Source organism: Eucyclogobius newberryi, unplaced genomic scaffold, assembly GCF_026437365.1.
Source record: "Eucyclogobius newberryi isolate DKJ021-1_F unplaced genomic scaffold, fEucNew1.0.hap1 SCAF_13, whole genome shotgun sequence".
Lineage (NCBI taxonomy): Eukaryota > Metazoa > Chordata > Actinopteri > Gobiiformes > Gobiidae > Eucyclogobius > Eucyclogobius newberryi.
In genome coordinates, this window is record NW_027315757.1 from 33,280,624 (window position 1) to 33,301,513 (window position 20,890).

A 20,890-nucleotide genomic window follows, 5' to 3' on the forward strand; every position below is an offset into this window, starting at 1 on the left:
TTCGACTCAAATATATAACCAATACCAGTTTATCAGAATTCAGTGAGTTTTTGTTAAAAAAATATAAAATAAATATATCACATCTACATAAGTATTCATAGCTTTTGCCATGACACGCACAATCGAGCTCAGGTACATAATTTTTCCACTGAGCATCTTTGAGATGCTTCTACAACAGGGGTGGGCAAACTACGGCCCGCGGGCCACATGTGCCCCGTTTGTTTTTATAATTCGGCCCGCCAAACATGCAAAGTAATATTTAAAAAAATACTACATATTTTTTTCTTTTTTCCCCTCAAGCATCTGTCTGCACTGTATCCTTAATAAATATGACGTGAAATGAATTAAATAATAGATTCATTAGCCTATATTTGACAGAAAAGTGATATTTCATTTGATATTTAATATTAAAAAAAAAAAAAATTCACACCAATGATCGCGGGCCGGCCCTGCGCTACTTAATTCGAATATATAAGTTTGGTACCACCAAGATTCTTCTTGGAATTGGGCTCGGCCAAAACTGAGCAAGCGAGGAATAAGGACCTCAGCCAGGGAGGTGACCGAGAACCCGATGGTCACCCTGACTGATCTCCAGGGTGTCTGTGTAGAGACAGAAGAACCTTCCAGAATAATAACATCTCTGCAGTACTCCACTAATCAGGCCTGTATGATAAAGTGGCCTGACAGAAGCCACTGCTCAGTAAAAGGCACATGACAGCCCAACTGGAGTTTGTAAAAAGGCATCTGAAGGACTCTCAGAATATAAGAAACCAAAATCTCGGGTCTGATGAATTAAAGATTGAATGCTTTGGCTTGAACAGCAAGTGTCATGTCTGGAGGAATCCAGGCACCATCACCTGCCCAGCACCATCCCTTCTGTGAAGCATGGTGGTGGCAGCATCAGCAGCAGGAACTGGGAGACTAGTCAGGATCAACACTGTACAGAGACATCCTTGATGGCATAACAAAGGAGTGGCTACAGGACAACTTTGTGAATGTCCCTGAATGGCCCTGCCAGAGCCCTGATGTGAACCCAACTGAACATCTCTGGAGAGACTGACTATCACCAATCCAACTTATTAGGGTTGGGATGTTCTGCAAAGAAGAAACCCCCCAAAAATAGATATGCCGAGCTTGTAGCATTAAACTGTAATTAGTGCCAAAGCGCTTCAACAAAGTATTTTTTATATGTAATTTTTTATTATTAGTACATTTGCAAAAATTCAAGCAACCTTCTTTCACGTTGTAATCATGGGATATTGTTTGTGGAATTTTGAGGCAAATAATGAATTGAATTTGTTTTGGAATAACACTAACATAACAAAATGTGGATGCAAAAGACACGCAAAACAGGTCCTAAAGATCTGTATTCAATGTGTTTTTTTTCCCTTTAGAATATTCAAATGATGAAGACTGTGTGTACAAACAGACTGGAACATGTCCCTGGAGTCTTGATGACTGAGAGAGATGAAGACATGGATGGAGGCTTTGGTCCTCTGCAGGTCCCTGAGCTCTGGAGACCAAATCTGTCCCCTGGCTTCTCTCATACCTGAGGAAGACCAAGATTTTGATTTCATACAAGGTGAAACCCTCTGCGGCTATTCAGTTTTGAGTTGTTCATTAATATGATTTCATTTGTGCATGTGTGAGGTTCCTCGGTAATCGCTGCGTGTGGGTCAGTGTATGATCATATGAGAAGCGGACCAGAAAATAAGATAGACGAGCTCAGATACTTATAATATTGCAAAGTGTGAGGGACAAAGGCTTTACCTCTGCCAGCCTAGGCCTGTCTATGTGTCTTGACGTTTTGTCATATCCAAGTTCTCCTTTGACTAAAATCTGTGAACATGTCTTGTATCAAAGGATAAATTTACATACAAGCTTGACACGTTTCCAAAGCGATGTAGCTTTTATCTATTCACTCCCTCACTCCTCATACTGTCAAGAAATGAGACATACACCGATGCTATTCCGTAACACATCGAGAACACAATTCAACTTAGAATATGAAACGACACAGAAATATCAGACATTTGTATGGCAAGCTTGGGAGAAAACGCGGGGACTGATCACGCAAGCTGTTGTAAGCAGCCTGCGTGATCCTCCTGCGTCTCACCCCGTTTTTTCCCATGCTGGTTGGTTTTATTAGATATTCTGGAATAGGCGGGTCACATTTCTCATTGGTCAGCTTCACATCAAGGCACTTGTTTTACAGCTGGTATTTTTCCTAGAGATCAAGCCTTGGGTAAACATTACCCAAACTCCTCTGGGCTGTCACACCCCCTCGGGTAAACATCCTTTGGCCCATCTTTACGACCCCTTCACAAATGCAGTTTGTCACACACCCGTTCTTCTCTTAGATGATGCAGATAAAATATCACTATTATGCAGATAAAATAAATCACAGAAATATAATCATATATTCACATTTTATCACACATACTCAGCAGTTGTAACCTATATTTGTTACCACAGCTGCCCTGGTTTAGACTGAGTGAAGCAAGACTGAGTGAAGCAAGACGAAAAAAGGGAATGTAACTGCAAGAAGCTTGAATCATTAGTTTGTTAAGAGTAAATAAAATGTAACTCATTGTTCAACTGTTTCTGCTTTAACTTATTGCTTTCATTAACCTCTTGATGACGTGGTGTGACACATTCAGGCCACCAGAGGCAGTAGCAGCTCTGCCTCTCCTCAAACTCTGACATACACTAGTGGTGAGCCGCTGTGATTGGTGCAGCCTTAATAAACATATGAAAATGAGAGGTTCGGTCAAGAGAATAAAAAGAAGAGTCCATTGAAGATGAGCTGCACTTTTTGAGGCACATCAATGATCTCAGAGGTAAGTGAACGCAACACCACAAACTTACAAAAGAATTATAACACTAGTTCCTGTACGTCTTTTTTCAAATGTTACAATCTATCAACTCAATTTAAAACTACTCAATTATTATCTACTCTAAAATCCACACATTTACCTCACTACCTGTTTTCATAACTCCACATTTCATTTTTCCTCCATATCACTGTGTTCTGCCATGTGAAATCCAAACTCATTATTTTAGTTGTTCATGTGTCGTCAGGTGATGCTCTTTACCATGGGAAGAATGGTGTTTCTGCTCCTCTCTGCTCTGGGTGGTGGAGGTCACAGGGCTACAACGGATCCTCTATATTTCACAGTCTTTAACCTGGACTGAGGCTCAGACTTACTGCAGGAAGCATCACATTGACCTGGTCACTATCACGACTGAAGCAGAGAATGACCAAATCAATCAGGACAGTTGGCTCGGGTTGTACCGTGAAAACTCTGGTGCTGAGTGGAAATGGTCCAGAGGAGACAAACCACTAATGTTTGCCAATGAATGGAAAAGTGGTAAGTGTTTTGTTTGTTTCTTGGCCTCATCATCTCATTTACAAACTTCATTAAGTGTACTGCGCAGTAATAAAAATGAGCAACTATTACATTGAAGCATGGAGTTAATAACACTCTGCCATGTCATTTAATAAATCTCCACCATTTCTAATTGTGAAGTGTGACTAAGAAATGAAACTCCCCCGATTCATCAGGTATGAAATACAGAACACTGATTTGGTTTGTTTGGCATTTTCAGATCCTAAAAACGACGAACACTGTGTTTACAAGGAATCAGATAAAACATATTGGAAGAGCAAAGACTGTGATTCTGATGAAAAAAAGTTCTTCTGTCTTGATGACTCACTGTTTTTGGTGGAACAGATGAAGACATGGGAGGAGGCTTTGGTCCACTGCAGGTCTCTGAGCTCTGGAGACCGCAGATACGACCTGGCTTCTCTCATCACTGACGAGGACCATGACTATGTGAGGAGCCAGATATCAAACCAGGTAAAACCCTCTGCAGCAATTCAGTGTTGAGTTGTACAGTTCATTTATGTGACGTCATGGGTGCAGGTGTGGACCGGACTGAGGTTCCTGGGCGATCGCTGGGTGTGGGTCGGTGGAGAGGAAGTCCAGTATGACGATGTAAGAGGTTGTCCTAAGACAAAGCGCTGTGGCATCCTGGACAAGAAAAGCTCAACACCTTATGATATTGCACGGTGCGATGGTCAAAGGCAGTTTTTCTGCTACAGGAAATAACCAGCAGACTAGAGTAACGTAAATCTATCAATGTGGTTAAATTTACACCAAAAGTTTGGCAAATGTACTTCCTTGTGGCTTTCTTTGCAGTAGTTGCCATAACTGTCCTGCATAGTTTACTCCCCCAGGATTGGGTTTGCACAAGAGGTAACATACTCATCACTTCTTATTTTTAAAGATAGATAGAAGGATAAATGTACATGTTATTGTAATCATGCTAATTTGAGTGACTGTATGTCTCTTCGTCCCTCACTATTTGCTCTCTTGCCAGACAGTCCTGGCGTGCTGCCTTGTTGCTCGTACAATGTAGTTCCTTCCATGTGGCTCTGCTGTCTTGAGTGATTAAATCCTTGTTATGGCTAAAATAATATGACAGAGGAAATATAACCTCAAGAAGCTTGAATTGTCATGTTTGTTAGAGTAAATAAAATGGATTTCATTGTTCAACTGTTTCTGCTTTAACTTATTGCTTTCATTGACCTCTTGATGACGTGGTGTGTGACTGAGCTCCTCAGCCTCTGTAAGAGCGCGTCCAGTCACCCTGAAGAGGAAACTTATGTTGACCGCTTGTATCCGTGATCTTGTCCTTTCAGTCATTACCAGAAGCTCATGACCATAGGTGAGGGTAGGAACGTATTAAAACATACAACCTAAACAAATATGTTCAAATCTTAAACTGGATGGCTTATGTCCAAGGTTTTGCACCGAACAGCACAGATTTGAGATTTAAAGTCTGGATCACAAAAGGTTTTTTTATCAGATTGTAAAAGATAGAAACAAAACTTTTTTAGGTATTTACAAATAAGGAGATATTATAACCAGGAAATTAAAGAAACTAATGACCATCATAGCCCTTTGACTGAAATGGTTATTAAAGCTTATAAATCAGGACTTTCAAGGGGAATAATATCTTCGGGCAGTAACCCTGTTGATTACATTAAAGATAGATGGGAAAGAGAGGGTCACTTTGTTCTGGCTGACGAAGAGTGGGAAGGTCTATGTACATCTCAATGGAGAATCACAAAATCATATGTTTGGAGCATGGATCTATTGGGTTTGGAGAGAAATCTGTTGGGAAAATGTGTCACTTTTCTTATAACACCATGTCAAAGTGCTCATACAATGCTGACTGTTGGAGAAACTGTTGCATCAAGGAGGCTAACCACTGTCAAGTGTTCTGGGACTGTCCTGTAGTTCAGACGTTTTGAACAGAGACCAATAAAGCTTTACAAACAATTTATTTCAGGACGATGTATTTGGACCTCAGGAGTTCTGCCATAGACAACAACCAGTAGCGATCTCTGAAGGATCCTGCTCATGGCAGCGAAAAAGGCCATCACAAAAAAATGGATGACACTATGGCTCTTTTCTTCGCGTAATCAGTTATTTTTTATACATTTGTAAACTAAAAATTATAATCATATTTTATTATTATAACATATATTCAATCATGTTTTAAATAAACGTTATAGTTTATAGTAATAAACAATTAACAACTAAGGATTTTCTGCAAAATATAACGGATTTTTTTCTTAAATTCACAGAAGTTTGTCCCCAAAACAGCAACATTTCACTTCAGTCCAAACTGTTCTGTTTGTATATAAAGAATATATATAAAGGACTTATTAACTTGTTACCAGACTGTTTGTAGACAGTTACAGTAGGATTAAAATAAGAAACTTGTTTGTAAAACTTAATGTTGAGTGAGACCAGTGATGCCTGGTCTTTTGAACTGTAACTCTGCATTTAGTCATTTTGCAGCATTAGCTCCGTGTGCCGTCCACTTTAGCCTCCGTGTCATCGCCCCGTCATTGCAGACTTTCTGTTTCATAATCGCGGTCCTCCAGCAGAGGAGAGAGGGGCATATTTTAAACTTACGAGTGTGACTGGGAAGCAGAGTTTGTTGTGTGAAAGAGCACGGAGGACCGCTAGTGTGGAGCGGGGGTCCGCGGGGTGGGGCTGCAGGGGCTGGAGTGGGCGGCGCATGGTGCTTGTAGCTCCTCAGTAAGGCCTTAGTTATTCTATTACTTGGTTACGGATCCGCCGCACTTAGATTATTGATTTTTACAATATAAATAAAATATATTATAATATTTTTTTTTTTATATAAAGTACTGCCGACAACGCAAAATAGCATAAAATTAAATGTAAAAAGCGGTATTAAGTCAAAAGATAAGCAATTTCTCGCCAAACTTCTGCGGAAGTCTGACGGGCGCGCGCGCTCTCCCCGGAACCGCGCGATATCCCTCTTTTGCCAGTGCATCAAAGTCTGGTGTAAGTTTTGTTGTGACAATTCTCAGGATAGATCCGAGGTGTTGATCAGTGAAGCTGGATTTGTGACGGGCTTTGTTCATGTTCATGACACTGAATGTCTGCTCACATATGTAGGTCGAGCCAAACAAGTCCAGCATCTTCTGTGCCGTCCTCCGGAGGTTTGGAAACGTGGATTCGTTCAGTGAAGCATAAAAGTTGTTCTCCTTCAAGATAGAGTCGGACTGAAGATCGATCAGTTCCAATTGTACCTCAGGTGGTGCTGTTTCAAGGTCTTGTGACAGGGGACAGGACACCAGCTGAAGTGACTTTTCAATGTTTTCATGATTCCTGATGGATGATGCAGTGAAGGAAAATAACATCCTGCAAAGGGTTTTCCTCTTTCACTTTGTCCAATATTCTTTTTAGCAGACCAATGTTTTTTCCCGTTAAATTTGGTGATCCATCCGTGGTGACATTAGCAAGTTAACTCCAAGGTAGTTTACGTTTCTCGATGGCACCAGACACCTTGTCATACAAATCCTCTCCCCGCATTGTTCCCTTCAGAGACTTTATGCTCAAAAACTCTTCCGTTATCTCAAAACTTTCATGAATTCCACAGATAAAAATTAGGAGCTGCGCCGTGTCTTTTAAATCGTTGCTTTCATCAAGTGCCAGTGAACATAACTTAAAAAGGCCTTTTTGTTTATTTGGATTTGCCTGACCCGCCAGCCCCGCCCACATTCTGTTTGAATGCGTCTCGGTCTGGAATCGGACCATTGGGGGGCGTCAAAAAAAACACCGCCGCTAATTTGTGTCACGTGTCTCTCAAACGCAGAAGACATCTCTCAAATATTTTCGGAACATTCAGAACTAAATGTATAACTTCATTTACCTCAGATTTACAAAGTTTAGTGCGTCGCTTGTTTTCGTCAACGTTTCTCAGTCGGTGTTATTTTTATCCTTTCCTCTAATCCACCATGTTTGTTTAGACACGAACGGACAATGCGTTTGTCTGATTGGTTAATCCGCCTGTCAATCACTCCCTTTGGAAATTGGCGCCACTGGGTTGGATCCAGACCCTCAGGTTTTGTAAAGTCTGTCAAAACGTGTTGGGAACGGCTGGTCAGGCAATATTTGGATGGCTATATCTTTGTCAATCAGTTCCACACGGCGCGTCACAGTCCGACGTGACAAACCGGGCACAGCACACCTGCCGCCTCCACCATGCAATCTTTCAAAAACTCACCTTCGGAAAAAGGTTTGCTGGCTTTTGCTAATTTGAATGCCAGCAAAAAAGCTTGCCTTGGTGGTTGACTCTTGAATCGAAGTTTGTCGGTGAAAAAAATGTTGCCGAGTCTGTAAATTAGCCGCCAACCTCTGAGCCGTAGCCGCCCGCGCTTGCGCTGACTGATTGATAGCGTAGTTGGCATGCTTCGTAGCAAAGTGACGGTTGATATTGTACTCCTTGAAAACTGTGATATTTTCTTGGCATATCAAGCATACAGCCTTTGATTGCACTTCAATGGAAACATATTTAGTTGTCCGCTCCGCATTAAACACTCGGCACTCACTATCCACTTTTCTTTTCCTTGATAAGCTCATTTTTACAGAAAGTCTCGATGTGAAACGCTTATCAGACAAGAAGAGGGCGCCAAAAAGGTCAAAGTTTCCCATCTATTGGGGAAATGTGGACATTACAGGCGAAAGGTAAAATGAACAGTATCGTGAGTTTGAATCCCGACTCCGACATTTGCTGCATGTCCTCCTTTCTCTCTCATTCCATCTACTGTCTAATAAAGAAAAAAAAAAGATTATATTTTAATATAACTTGGACAAGCTTGGCGGGCCGGATGTGGCCGTAGTTTGCCCACCCCTGCTTTACGTGCTGTGCGTGCAATTCTCTGCTTGTTATGATATCCTCTTACTTGAAGGTTTAACAGTTTTGGTGGACATTGTTGATCGCCGTAAGCTTGCTTTACTATTATCTGTGTTGAGGTTTTGGGCTACTTCATCCAGAATGAAAGACGTGTCGCTCTGTGAATCAAGGAGCGCATAAACAAGTACTTCTTGATCTGGGTTATTTGTAGACAAAACAATATGGTTATGGTAATATGGATGATGTCAAAGTGCTTGGGGTTTCTTGAGTGACTCTATTCGTTGTTGCTGTCGTAGACATGTCTTCGTCCTTCGCATCAACCTTTTCTTGAGTTTCAGTCCTATCTGGAAACTCATTCTCGGTTTTCACAGGAGCTGTCCTTTTACGTTCCTTGAACTTCTCATGCAAGCATGTTGGATGTCCTTATTGACACTTATCACATGTGCTTCTCTTTTCGCACTTCTTTGAGTGATGGCCCGTCCTTAAACATCCAAAACAAAGCCTTTCAGCAGAGCATGAGACTGTGGACATTATGGGTGTGAGTTCGAGCCCTGACAGGCGACATGTGTTTCATATTTGTTTGGTCCCTGATTGTTTTAAATCACAACACCAAGATGTACAATTTCTTGAAAAATGAAATGTAACTAAATGTCACCTCTGCAGTTCTGTTCAACGTTTTTTGGAGGGAGGAGCTCTCTCAAAAGGCAAAAAGGCTGTCTTTGCCTTTGGAGGGTTACTGTATGTAACTGCACTAAAACAACATCATATTGGCCCGAATGAACCCCCTTCCTTTCTTTTTGGGCTAAGCCCCGGATGTTTAGAATGTCTGGCTCCGCCTCTGGTTCACTAACTGATGTGTTGCTGCATGTGGCAAACTGCGACTTTCATAGTTTGTTTCTGCCTCTTTGTAGATTTTTACTCTGGCTTTGGCTGCATTAAGCCTTTTGATCTCTTCCAAATGCTCGAGTTTCCTGCGTTGCTCTTCCAGCGCTTGCTGTCTAGTCAAGTTTTCAAACTCAAACTGTGCTTGTTGTTGCTTTGTTTCAACTTCTAATTTTTGAAGTTGACTTGCTAGTCGCTCTTGTTCTTCCAGAACTGCCAAGATTTGTTGAGATGCCGCTGGGTCGGCTGCTGCATCCACTCTCTTGATTGACTGTGTGCGACAGAACCGAGTTAGAATTTGACACTTGTGATCTTGATTTGGATCCTTCTGAGTCCAAGCATGAGCCAACATCTGGCCATGATTCCTTGTCTTCTTCGGTATATTCCTCTAACCGTTTTTTAGCCTTTTTAACAATGAAATCTGAAAGAGACGTACATGCATTTACTTTGCATCTCATATCTGGATCAGGAGTTTGTATTTCACGGATCTCATTGTAGAGGGTTTGAACATTTTGGCAATTAATATTAACATTGTCTATTAACTCCGTTAACTCTTTGCTTAATCTTGCCTCATATCTCCATTTGTCATAAACAACCTTGTATCTGCGTTTGAGTGTTTTGAGCTTGTCTTCTTGAAGCGCTTTTCCCTCTTCAGTCGATGTTCTTGTTATTTTACTCTTGCGAGTGTTTGCTTCAAGTTGAGCGGCTTGTTCAGAGCAGTCAGTCATGTTGTATGTCAAGATGGATATTATTTTTTGTTTAACTCAGAATACACTATTATGCAGTAGTATGTCAATTAGTGCATGTACAAATATGGTCTTAAGATTACTTTGTATTGTTACATATACCTTAATGTAAAACACATTGTTACCCTTTAAAGCTTGAACTTGCAATAGTTAACTTCAAACAAAATGCACAAACTTCATCAAGTGGAAGAAATATATAAGTACCCTTAGGCGTATGTGCTGTGAAATAACTTTAGTGAAGTTTAACTTGTCTTAAACCACTCTTATTTCCTTGTAGCACAGTCCTTCAACTTATTTTCCTTTTGACTGTGCTGTCGCAGGGGAGCGATGCACTGGTGTAATGGCGCCGCCTTGTGGTGTGTGTCAGTACCGCGACCCACTGCTGGGCCTGGGCGAGTTTTCGCTGGAGCTCCTCAGTAACAACGCTGCACACGGATCTCGAGTACTGACGCATTTATTAGCATTTATATATATATAAGCCTTTTTGCCAGTAAAACGCGGTGAAAACTACAGACAGAACAAAACAGTACGTTCAGACACTCCACATAATCATTGTTGACACACAGTAACATACAAAACATACATACCTCGTGGCCGCCTGTCACTTCGGAGGTCTTTCTTTACGCGCTGGTACAATATCAGTGCATCTCTTGCTGTTTATGACTTACAGTTAGCATGACACAAATTCACAATCACATTAATTTGCACGTGCTCTGCATTTCCTGAATGTGTGGGTGCGTTAGAATCAATCCCACCTGCGTCAGATACTCAAATTCTCGCGATATTACTTGAATAAACATATATAACATCTTATACAAATAAACATTTGAAACACATGAATAATAATAACAATCTTAACAAATATACAATTTCTAAGAAACAAAAAATGAACTTATGCATTAACTATTTTATGACATTTACAGTGCTGGTGCTGCAGGGTGTCGGGAGTTGTCACGTGAAATGAATAAATAATATATTCAATAGCCTATATTTGACAGAAAAGTGTTTTTTTTTTTTTTTTTTTTCACACCAATGATCGCGGGCCGGCCCTCCGCTACTTCCCTGGATTCGAATATGGCCCTCGGAGGAAAATCATTGCCCACCCCTGGTCTTGAGCGACAACTCCTCAGTTTTCCTGTTTTGTGAAGCACTTTGAATTGCCTTTTGTATGAATTGAGCTCTACAATTAAACCTGCCTTGCCTTCGTAGCAGTTTATGCAAAACCTGTACGTGTTTTTGGGCAGCTGCAATGATACATTTGAGCACAGAAAGTCACATCCAGTCTTTCCTCATTCAAAACAGCTCTCATTTTCATACTTACATGGTCATTTATATGTGAAAGGGATCATGCTAAATGTTAAAGAGGAATATAAAACACTTTATTGTTTCTGTTCAGATGAGCAGAACAGGGCTGAATGTTTCATGCATTCAAAGATGTGATTGCAGTAAGGTTGGTCTCCTCAAGATGTATCTATTTATTTCATTCTACACTTTAAACAGATGTTTATAATCTATAATTATAGAGTTACATTCTTTTTTTATCCTTTATACTTGAACCTGCCCTTTATGTATTTTCAAGCGCTTTAATCGGCACAAAATTATGAGAATAACATAACCACAGAGATCAGCTGAAGAAGTCATTTGCCTGTGACGCATGAGTGAATGTAAATTCTATGAGGTGTGTCAATGCTAAAGCTGGAAGAATGTGACCGACCGTCTGAAAACCAGTCACAAGTTTCCCCAGAGACATTTTGAGATATTCACAGATTCTGAAAGTGTAAATTCAAAGCTATACAATGATGTCTCACTCATGCACATCTGATGATATTTGAGTAAGTTGTGGTCATTTAAATGTATACAACTCTCCGCGCTGCCCGCGCGTCGCTCCGTGCGGTGGCTGCCCACGACTCGGAAGGTTCACTGGTCCGAAGGTGTGAGTCTGCCCTACACACTTGCTTTACTGTTTCTGTAATTTCTTTGTGATTTTAATGCATTTTTCCTGCTGTGTGAAGCACTTTGAATTGCCCTGTGTATGAAATGTGCTCTACAAATAAACTTGCCTTGCCTTTTAAGACTTTTCTAGTGTTAATGCACTTTTTACGATTAAACTCACGTATTTTCCATAACCGACTTGTTTCTGTGCATAGCCTGAGCTCCTTATCGTATTATTAATGAATTAATTAACTCCGGGATTAAACTGTTTTCCAGTCGGTATTCTTCAAAAGCTGAATTTCCTTTTTGACTACCAATCCTACGGTGATCGGATCACGCGTATTTTCTATACTTACGATCAAATGAAGGCATAGAACGGAGGATTCTGATCACGCATATTTCTTATGATTAAATGAGGGCATAAAACGGAGGATTCGAGATGTTCCCTTGGTATTTTCACATACACAGTACAACTTGTGGTGCCTCCTGTGAGCAGCTGGTACATTAAACGTGACGAGCCCCAGTGCGTGTGTCTTCGTGCTTCGTGCGCATTTTACAGACATCCTGATGCCGACTATGCACCTTCACTTTAGCCTATCAGGAACTTTCGGACCAGTGAACCTTCAGACCAGTGAACCTTCGGACCAGTGAACCTTCGGACTAGCGAACCTTCGGACCAGTGAACCTTTAAAATTTTCGGACTAGCGAACCTTCGGACTCGTGGGGGGTAACCCTCCGTGCTGCCCGCGCGCGTTGCTCTGTGCTGCCCGCGCTTCGCTCCGTGCTACCCGCGCGCGCTTCACTCTGTGCTGCCCACGCGCGTTGCTCCGTGCTGCTCGCGCACGAGTCGCTCCGTGCTGCCCTTGCGCTTTGCTCCGTGCTGCCCTTGCGCTTTGCTCCGTGCTGCCCTTGCGCTTTGCGCCGTGCTACCCACGCGCTTCGCTCCGTGCTAGCCGCGCGCGCCGCGCTGCGTGCTGCCCGCGCGCGTCGCTCTGTGCTGTCCAGCTGCAGAGGGTTTGAGGGAAAGTGTATCTGTAGAAGACAGAGGGAGAGAGGGAAGGAATTAGATTAAGACATTTGACATTTGATAAGATATTCCTTTATTGTCCACACATAGGGAAATTCCATTGTTGCAATGCAGGTAGATACAGAGGAAAAGGACAGATAACTTATAGGAAGTTTAAAAAACACTTTTAATAGAAGAACTCTTATACAAAATCTGATGGTAAATCAAGTCCAGGAGACCAAACTGTGGTCCTCAGCTAAACTGAAGTCTTGAAAACTATTCATATCATTTGGGATATACTTTATTTATATATATTATATATATATATATACAAATATATATATTAAAATCCTGCTGTCTATTAACAGCAGCCACCAGCCAGTTCAGTCCAAACTGAGAGGGAATCATCGCTTTTCAAAGCCAGCCAGGGTGGTCCTCAGCCCCGCTGAGCCAGAGAGGTGCAGCTTCGGACAGTGATCACGCTCTTCCTCTCACTCCTTGGTCTTGGGGTAACCTGCCGGCACATTCCCGCCTAGAGCCCGGCACATTCCCGCCCAGAGCCCGGCACATGCCCGCCTAGAGCCCGGCACATTCCCGCCTAGAGCCCGGCACATTCCCGCCTAGAGCCCGGCACATTCCCGCCTAGAGCCCGGCACATTCCCGCCTAGAGCCCGGCACATTCCCGCCCAGAGCCCGGCACATTCCCGCCTAGACCCCGGCACATGATCGCCTAGAGCCCGCCACCTCTCATCGGTTTTGCCTCTGTGCTGCCCTTGGAACCACAGCCTCTGAACTCGGGGAATGAAGAGAATCCCTGGGCATATGCCACAGAGCTTGATTTACAGTGAGAAATTTTATAATTACTAAACATTTTTGTTTTTCTGTTTTGTTTACGATAATGGGAAATGGGTCATTTTCCAATGTTGGTTTGAATAACCTAAAACAAACATGGGAAAAGGGCCGTTTTCCGATTTTGGTACATGGACCAAGGACCCTTAACTTACTCGGTGTTGGTATTTGGCTGTTGGATTATACTTCCCGCATGTAGCGCTGCGGACCTTGCAGACACGTCAAGCATAAACCTACCTTTTGAAGGAATATAGCGGGTGGATAGCTCAACCAGTAAACCTTGGATTATACTTTCTGCATGTAAATTTCAATGCGAAAATGAGTGGTGTGGAGGGCAGCGGAGAAGACATTGGCAGTATTTATAGTCAGCATGGGTTTCATGCGGTGTCAACAGTAGAAATCTGAGCTGGCTGCTATGAAATCCAAATTAATTTCCATGTGGAAATGTCCGAATAGTTATAATTTTTTCCCTGATGCCGACACGGAAAATCAGGTCTGTGCGGACGAATTGGCAAAAATTACGACATTTTGCTGTGTCAAGCACAAACCTTTGTCCTTTCACGGGACGGGTTTGAGCCCCCCTCAGGGTGGTATGAGCAATTACCATCATCTAGTGTAGGTCCTTACACAAGACCCTTGGCGCTACTCCCTACCTCATACAATCATGAGTGACAGTGAAATGCATGAGATGCCGGCTCAAATGTCGCCCAACCAAGCAAGGGTTCAGCTCAATTCATTTTTACGGAAAAGGCAGTAGTTCAGAAAACTGTTAAAGGGTTAAGAAATAATTACATTTGATTAAAACCTTGAGTCAAACAGAGTGTATTAATATTATATATGCACCATGATTAACATTTTATTTGCATGTATTATTCAATGCCACCTTTTTTCCCCTCATAAGCCAACCAGTTTAAAATGTTAACATATTCGTTAAGTTTGCATGTATTGATCAGCTCCTTCCACGTTGTAAGAACAGATTTCGCCCAAGGGTTCTCCAACTCCCCCAAATGGCTCAACCGTCATCTGTCAGTAAGTATCTAAATACTTTTACATTGAGCTTCATATTCTGGATCACACCAGTACAGCAACGCTCTGATTTGAGCTGAAATAAAGTCATTTTTCAGAAAGCGCAATCCCCAGATAATCGATAGAATCGGGTTCCAGGTTTTTTGCCTCGCAATACAAATCTAGAGATTGTTTTATTCCACTCATCAAACAGCCAGTTAGGGATGGAAATCGGAAGAGTCTGGAACAGATAGAGACATCTGGGTAAAACATTCATTTGTATAGTTTCAATCCTTTGACATAGACTTAGGTAGAGGATAAGGTTACATTTTTCAAGATATTTTTAAGGTCTTCAAAAGAGTGGTATACCCAGTAGTTTTTCCTCCATTAGGTCTCTATGAAGTACCACACCTAAGGCTGCCTCAAATAAATTGTCTGTTTGCTGTAACCCGACCCAACATTCAACAGTCAATGACGGAAAACGTCTCGATCAACCCGATGGGGAGACTAAATCTCCCGATTTTAAGATATTTCAATCGACCTTTTGTACGCCGCTATCCTTTATTTTGGTAGTGAAAACGAGCGGGGGAACATGCACGGGCGCCGCCATGTTTGTTGTGATGACGCTGCTGGGCGTGTTTCCCACCCAGAATGCAATGCGCTGGTCAAATTTAAATCAAGCCACACCATGACGCAGAACGATATGAGCGGTGGCAACGCCACCGCTAATAACTAGGAGACCCGGTCTGGAGAGACGGGAGATGGCGGAGGAGAGTGGATCGGGGATGGAAGACGTTCTGGACGGCGTGGAGGAGCAGCCTTTTCTGCCTGCACGTGCCCGGAAACGTAAAAAGTCCCTTAGCTCGTCCGAGGGTTCTGGGAATGAGCAGCAGGATGAGGCTGAAGCTATTGATATCCGGGGTGAGAGCAGAGACTGTAAGGTGATCATAAAGCTTGCACAGGATAGTGCATCCTTTAAGGAGTGGAATTCAGTGGCATTGTCAAAGAGCCTAACTGTAGCTGTGGGAGTGATCAAGAGTGCGAGTGTCCTTAGAGATGGCTCGCTGCTGGTCGTGTGCAAGGACGCGGCTCAGCAACGGAAGGCGATTGGAACTAAACGTCTGGGTGGAAAGGACATTCTTGTGTCTAATGCTGAAAGAAACACGGTCAGAGGAGTTATCGTAGGTGTCCCTACGGCGACGTCTGTGGATGAAGTTAAGGAGAATTTGACTGGAGTTACGGTGGTGGACGCTAGGCGGTTGAAGGTGACCCGGTCTGGGGTAAGATGTGACAGCTTGTCGGTAATGGTAACACTTGAAGGGAGGTGCCTGCCTAGTAAGGTGTTCATTGGGTACATGTGCTATAGCGTCAGGCCATATGTTTCGCCGCCCCTGCGTTGCTTTAAGTGCCAGCGCTTTGGGCATATTGCAGCGGTCTGTAGAGGGAGGCAAAGATGTGGTAAATGTGCAGGAGATCATGAGTATGGGAAGTGTGACGTGGGTGCAAAACTGAAGTGCTGTAACTGTGGGGAAGAACATAGCTCTGCCTACGGGGGATGCAGGTTTAGCAAAAGAGCTGCTGAGGTGCAGAAAATAAAGGTCTCTCAAGGTATATCCTATGCAGATGCAGTCAAGAAAGTTTCAAGTAACGAGTTTAGAGTAAATACAGAGAGAGGAGCCAGCGCTGCTCCCAGCCAGGGCGAAATGAGAAAGGCCAGCGTGGCTCCCAAGAAGTGTGAAGGTTTCAAGAGTGGAGGTCCCAAGTGTGCAGGTTCCAGAATTAATGAGAATACCCTGGTTGTGGATAGAGAGGATTTTGTACTCTTTATGGTGGATGTTGTAAACTGTGCTGCTCAGACTCAAAGCAGAACTGAAAGGATCAGGATCATTGCTAAAGCTGCAGGGAGATTCCTTGGAACAAAGGAGCTTGATTGGGCAGATATAGAAAACAGGCTAAAGGCGCTAAATGGGAGTCGGAGTGATGGGGGTCTGCTTTTGGGGAGTCAGAGTGATCAGAGTGACGAGATGGGGGTGGGGGTGGTCTCCTGTCCTCGCCCAGTCTCGTAGACGCACGGCTACCAAGCGGCGACGTCAGTGGACATATTAAAGCCTATAGAATGAAGCCTGAAGAATAAAGCTGTACGGTGGAAGCACCGAACGTCAAAGAAGGAGAGGAAGATGAAGAAGAGTCTCCCTGGAATAAAGCCGGTTGTTGTTGTTGTTGTTGTTGTTGTTGTTGTTGTTTTATGGCGGTTGGCATCCAAGTGTTGCATTACCGCCAGACTTTATTCCTCAGACTTTGTCGTAGTCCTCAGACTCTGTCGTAGTCCGTAAAAGTACTCCTTCCATTGCTTTGGTGTTACAAAGCCCATGAGGTCATGAAATGTCTTTGTGACTAGAATAGTTGTTGTTGTTTCAGAGACCAACCGGCTTTATTCCAGGGAGACTCTCCTTCATCTTCCTCTCCTTCTTTGACGTTCGGTGCTTCCACCGTACAGCTTTATTCTTTAGGCTTCATTCTATAGGCTTCAATATGTCCACTGATGTCGCTGCTTGGTAGCCGTGCGTCTACGAGACTGGGCGAGGACAGGAGACCACCCCCATCTCGTCACTCTGACCACTCTGACTCCCCACAAGCAGACCCCCATCACATAAAGCCGGTTGGTCTCTGAAACAACAACAACTATTCTAGTCACAAAGACATATGATGACCTCATGGGCTTTGTAACACCAAAGCAATGGAAGGAGTACTTTTACGGACTACGACAGAGTCTGAGGACTACGACAAAGTCTGAGGAATACAGTCTGGCGGTAATGCAACACTTGGATGCCAACCGCCATAAAACAACAACAACAACAACAACTACTAGATCATACGCTCCTGGTGGGAGAAGGCCAGCTGGAATAAAGTCTAAGGAATAAAGTCTGGCGGTAATGTAACACTTGGATACCAACCGCCATAAAACAACAACAACAACAACTACGACAAAGTCTGAGGAATAAAGTCTGGCGGTAATGCAACACTTGGATGCCAACCGCCATAAAACAACAACAACAACAACAACATTATTATGGCTTTGTTTTGTTGTTTTTGTATTTATCTTAATATGTGCCCGGCCGTATGAAACCCAGTTACATGTCTACCCGGAGACATTTTGAGTTATTCACAGATTCTGAAAGTGTGAATTCAAAGCTTTCCAATGATGTCTCACTCATGTAGATCTGATCATATTTGAGTAAGTTGGTCATTTGAATGTATACAACTCTCAAACCCATTCACTGAGAAAACGGCTTCCAAAGTTTCTCACCTGAGAGAGCCCAGAGTCACAGGGGGGCTCATTTGCATCTCATTGAGATAAGCCCTCCCCCCTGTCACACTGACACCACCTTCCCCCTACAGCTGTCACTCAAGACTCAAGAGGAGTGTTGTTATTGATGTGAACTGGACTTGAATCAGAATTAGAAGTTACTATATTAAAATGGAAATACTTGGATTACAAAAGGCCCTGAATAGAATCAAAGAATCAGAATCAGAATAGGGTTCATTGCATTTGTCGGTAAACATAATTCACAGGTGATTCAGTGCACCAACAACGGTGCACTGAATGATTCAACACAAACAACAAAAGATAAGATAAGATAGCCTTTAATGTTACAACGCAGTAGATACAGGGGGAAAGGACAGATAATTTATAGGAAGTTTAAAAAACACCCTCAATAGAAGAACTCTTATAAACAGATGCCAGAGCCAGGTATACGAACTGCAACATATGAGATAATAGACATCATAGGTACACCATCAGAGTCCAATTACGTCCGCAGCCTCTTTTGCACATTCGTCTTCTGTGCTGTGACTCTCGGCGCTGGGCATGTGATGTCTTTTGCCTCGTCAGCACAGAAAGGCCTGATTTTTTCATGCAGGTAGGTCTGCCTGTCAATGTTCAATCCAGGTGGGACCAGGACATGGAGATTGTCAACCGGAGGCAGAACAGCTGTAGTGCGTAGTAGCTGAAATTCCACTGGTTCGGCCTTAGTCACATGGGTTGGGAGCAACTTCACATGCCAGTCCTTATGGCCAGGATGTCGACCAGGTAGCATTATGTAATGGACTTCTGCATAGTTTTTGATAAACTCTACAACGGTGTGGATGACTTCATGGCTGATGAACCTGCGTGAACGTGGCTGTGGCTGTGCACGCTTCTTCCTCAATCGTGGTGTTGCTCCATTTTCATCATAGTGTTTAATTATGTCAGTCAGGGTGTCTTTGCCAATTCTGAAAAGGGGGAAAAAAAGGATTAGGGTTGAGAGTAATATGGGAATAACACGCTTCACGTGGCTAGCTAGCTTGTGATATCATGGCTCACCAGGTTTAGACCAAAACAGGCACTCACAACACAAACACGACCACAACAGCACACCAAAACATAACTTTCAAGCGTGTTTGTGATGCCATTTATTCTGCATTATTCACATTCTGACGTTTACGTCGTATTTAAGACTTAAAACGCGGAGGAGCGGGTACGGCCGGGGCTAGCGGCGCTACGTGGCTAGCTAGCTTGTGATGGCTCAACAAAACAGGCACTCACAACACAAACACGACCACAACAGCACACCAAAACATAACTTTCAAGCGTGTTTGTGATGCCATTTATTCTGCATTATTCACATTCTGACGTTTACGTCGTATTTAAGACTTAAAACGCGGAGGAGCGGGTACGGCCGGGGCTAGCGGCGCTACGTGGCTAGCTAGCTTGTGATGGCTCAACAAAACAGGCACTCACAACACAAACACGACCACAACAGCACACCAAAACATAACTTTCAAGCGTGTTTGTGATGCCATTTATTCTGCATTATTCACATTCTGACGTTTACGTCGTATTTAAGACTTAAAACGCGGAGGAGCGGGTACGGCCGGGGCTAGCGGCGCTACGTGGCTAGCTAGCTTGTGATGGCTCAACTAAACAGGCACTCACAACACAAACACGACCACAACAGCACACCAAAACAGGCGTATTTAATATTAATCATTACTTACGCCATGAGGAACAGGAAAGTACTTCTGCAGACTTCCGTGCCTCCTATGAAAAAGCTTGTCCGGGCAAACTTGCGCTTCTTCTGGGGCTTTTTTGTGGACGTCGTCAGCTCAGAAGTGACGACAGAACGTCTGTTTGCTTCCATATGTCCGATAATCCTCATATCCTGCCACTCTCTTTCTGCTGCTAATGAGTCGCTCCGTAGCTTATACATGAGTTCTGGAGAGAGTTTCCCGCTACACGATTTGCTTGAGAGTAGAGAATTTTCTTTTCTTCTTGAGTAACATTTGCAGTCAAAGTTACGGATCTTTTCCAACTCTTCGTTCTCTCCTGCAAAAGTAACCGTGGCTATAGCGTCTGTTATTTCACGCTCCAGCTCTTCGGCGTGACCGGGCGCTCCTTCCTCTGTCCAAAACCCATCTTCCTCCTCATCTAAGGTCAGCCGTAGACTAGGGATATTTTCCAGCTGGATGAAATCACGTTCGTCATCTGTGAGGTCATCTTCAGATTCAGAACTTAGATAGTCATCTGGATAAGCGGACTTTTCGCAGAAATAATCCAAAAGCGTGGAGCTGTAACAACCTCTGTTAAGCTCCGAAGCGATAGCAGAAGGATCCATTTTTCAACTGATTTTACACAGCGTGTGTTGCGTGTCCCTGTGTTGCTGCTTATCAAGTAGCCATGCGGCTGGCGGCTCAGCCCATTGGCTGACTACAATAGCGCAGCTGTTCATATGGAAATGCGGTCACACCCCCTCTGCACGTCCAGAGAGCGCCCGAAAACACCACATTTTAAACGGCTTTATTTATGCTTTTAATGCTGCAAATACTGTTATCTGATACATCGAATGGCTGGTCCATATCTTCAACTAGCACATTCTGCAAAAAAACGAAAATCACAAATTTGGGGAAAAAAAAGTAAAATGCTGTTTTTCTCAGTTTCACCGAGGCCGACATGGTCCGACAATTCCGGTGGCGAGGCACATATGTGTAAGGATTGTCTTATGTTGTCTTGTGTTTGTCGTTTGCTAATGAATCCTGTCTGATCATCGTGGGATCATTTGGGAGTATTTGTTCCATTCTTTTGGACATAACTGAGGTGTATATGAAAGTCCACATTCAGAATAGAAATCGGTCTATACGAGGCACAATCCAATCGGTCCTTCCCTTCTTTTGGTATCAGGGATATGATGGC

The 20,890-nt window shown here is 43.1% G+C and overlaps 1 protein-coding gene across 1 annotated transcript; it reads right to left on the reverse strand.

Annotated features, from left to right (window-relative positions):
- Nucleotides 1-18,308: 18,308 nt before the first annotated feature.
- On the reverse strand, nt 18,309-20,341 carry LOC140357728 (uncharacterized). The gene is made up of 2 exons (XM_072442240.1): nt 19,699-20,341; nt 18,309-18,933 (listed from the first exon to the last, which is right to left on the reverse strand). The coding sequence occupies exons 1-2, from the start codon at nt 20,313-20,315 to the stop codon at nt 18,471-18,473; spliced, it is 1,080 nt and encodes a 359-aa protein (XP_072298341.1). The 5' UTR covers nt 20,316-20,341; the 3' UTR covers nt 18,309-18,470.
- Nucleotides 20,342-20,890: the final 549 nt, after the last annotated feature.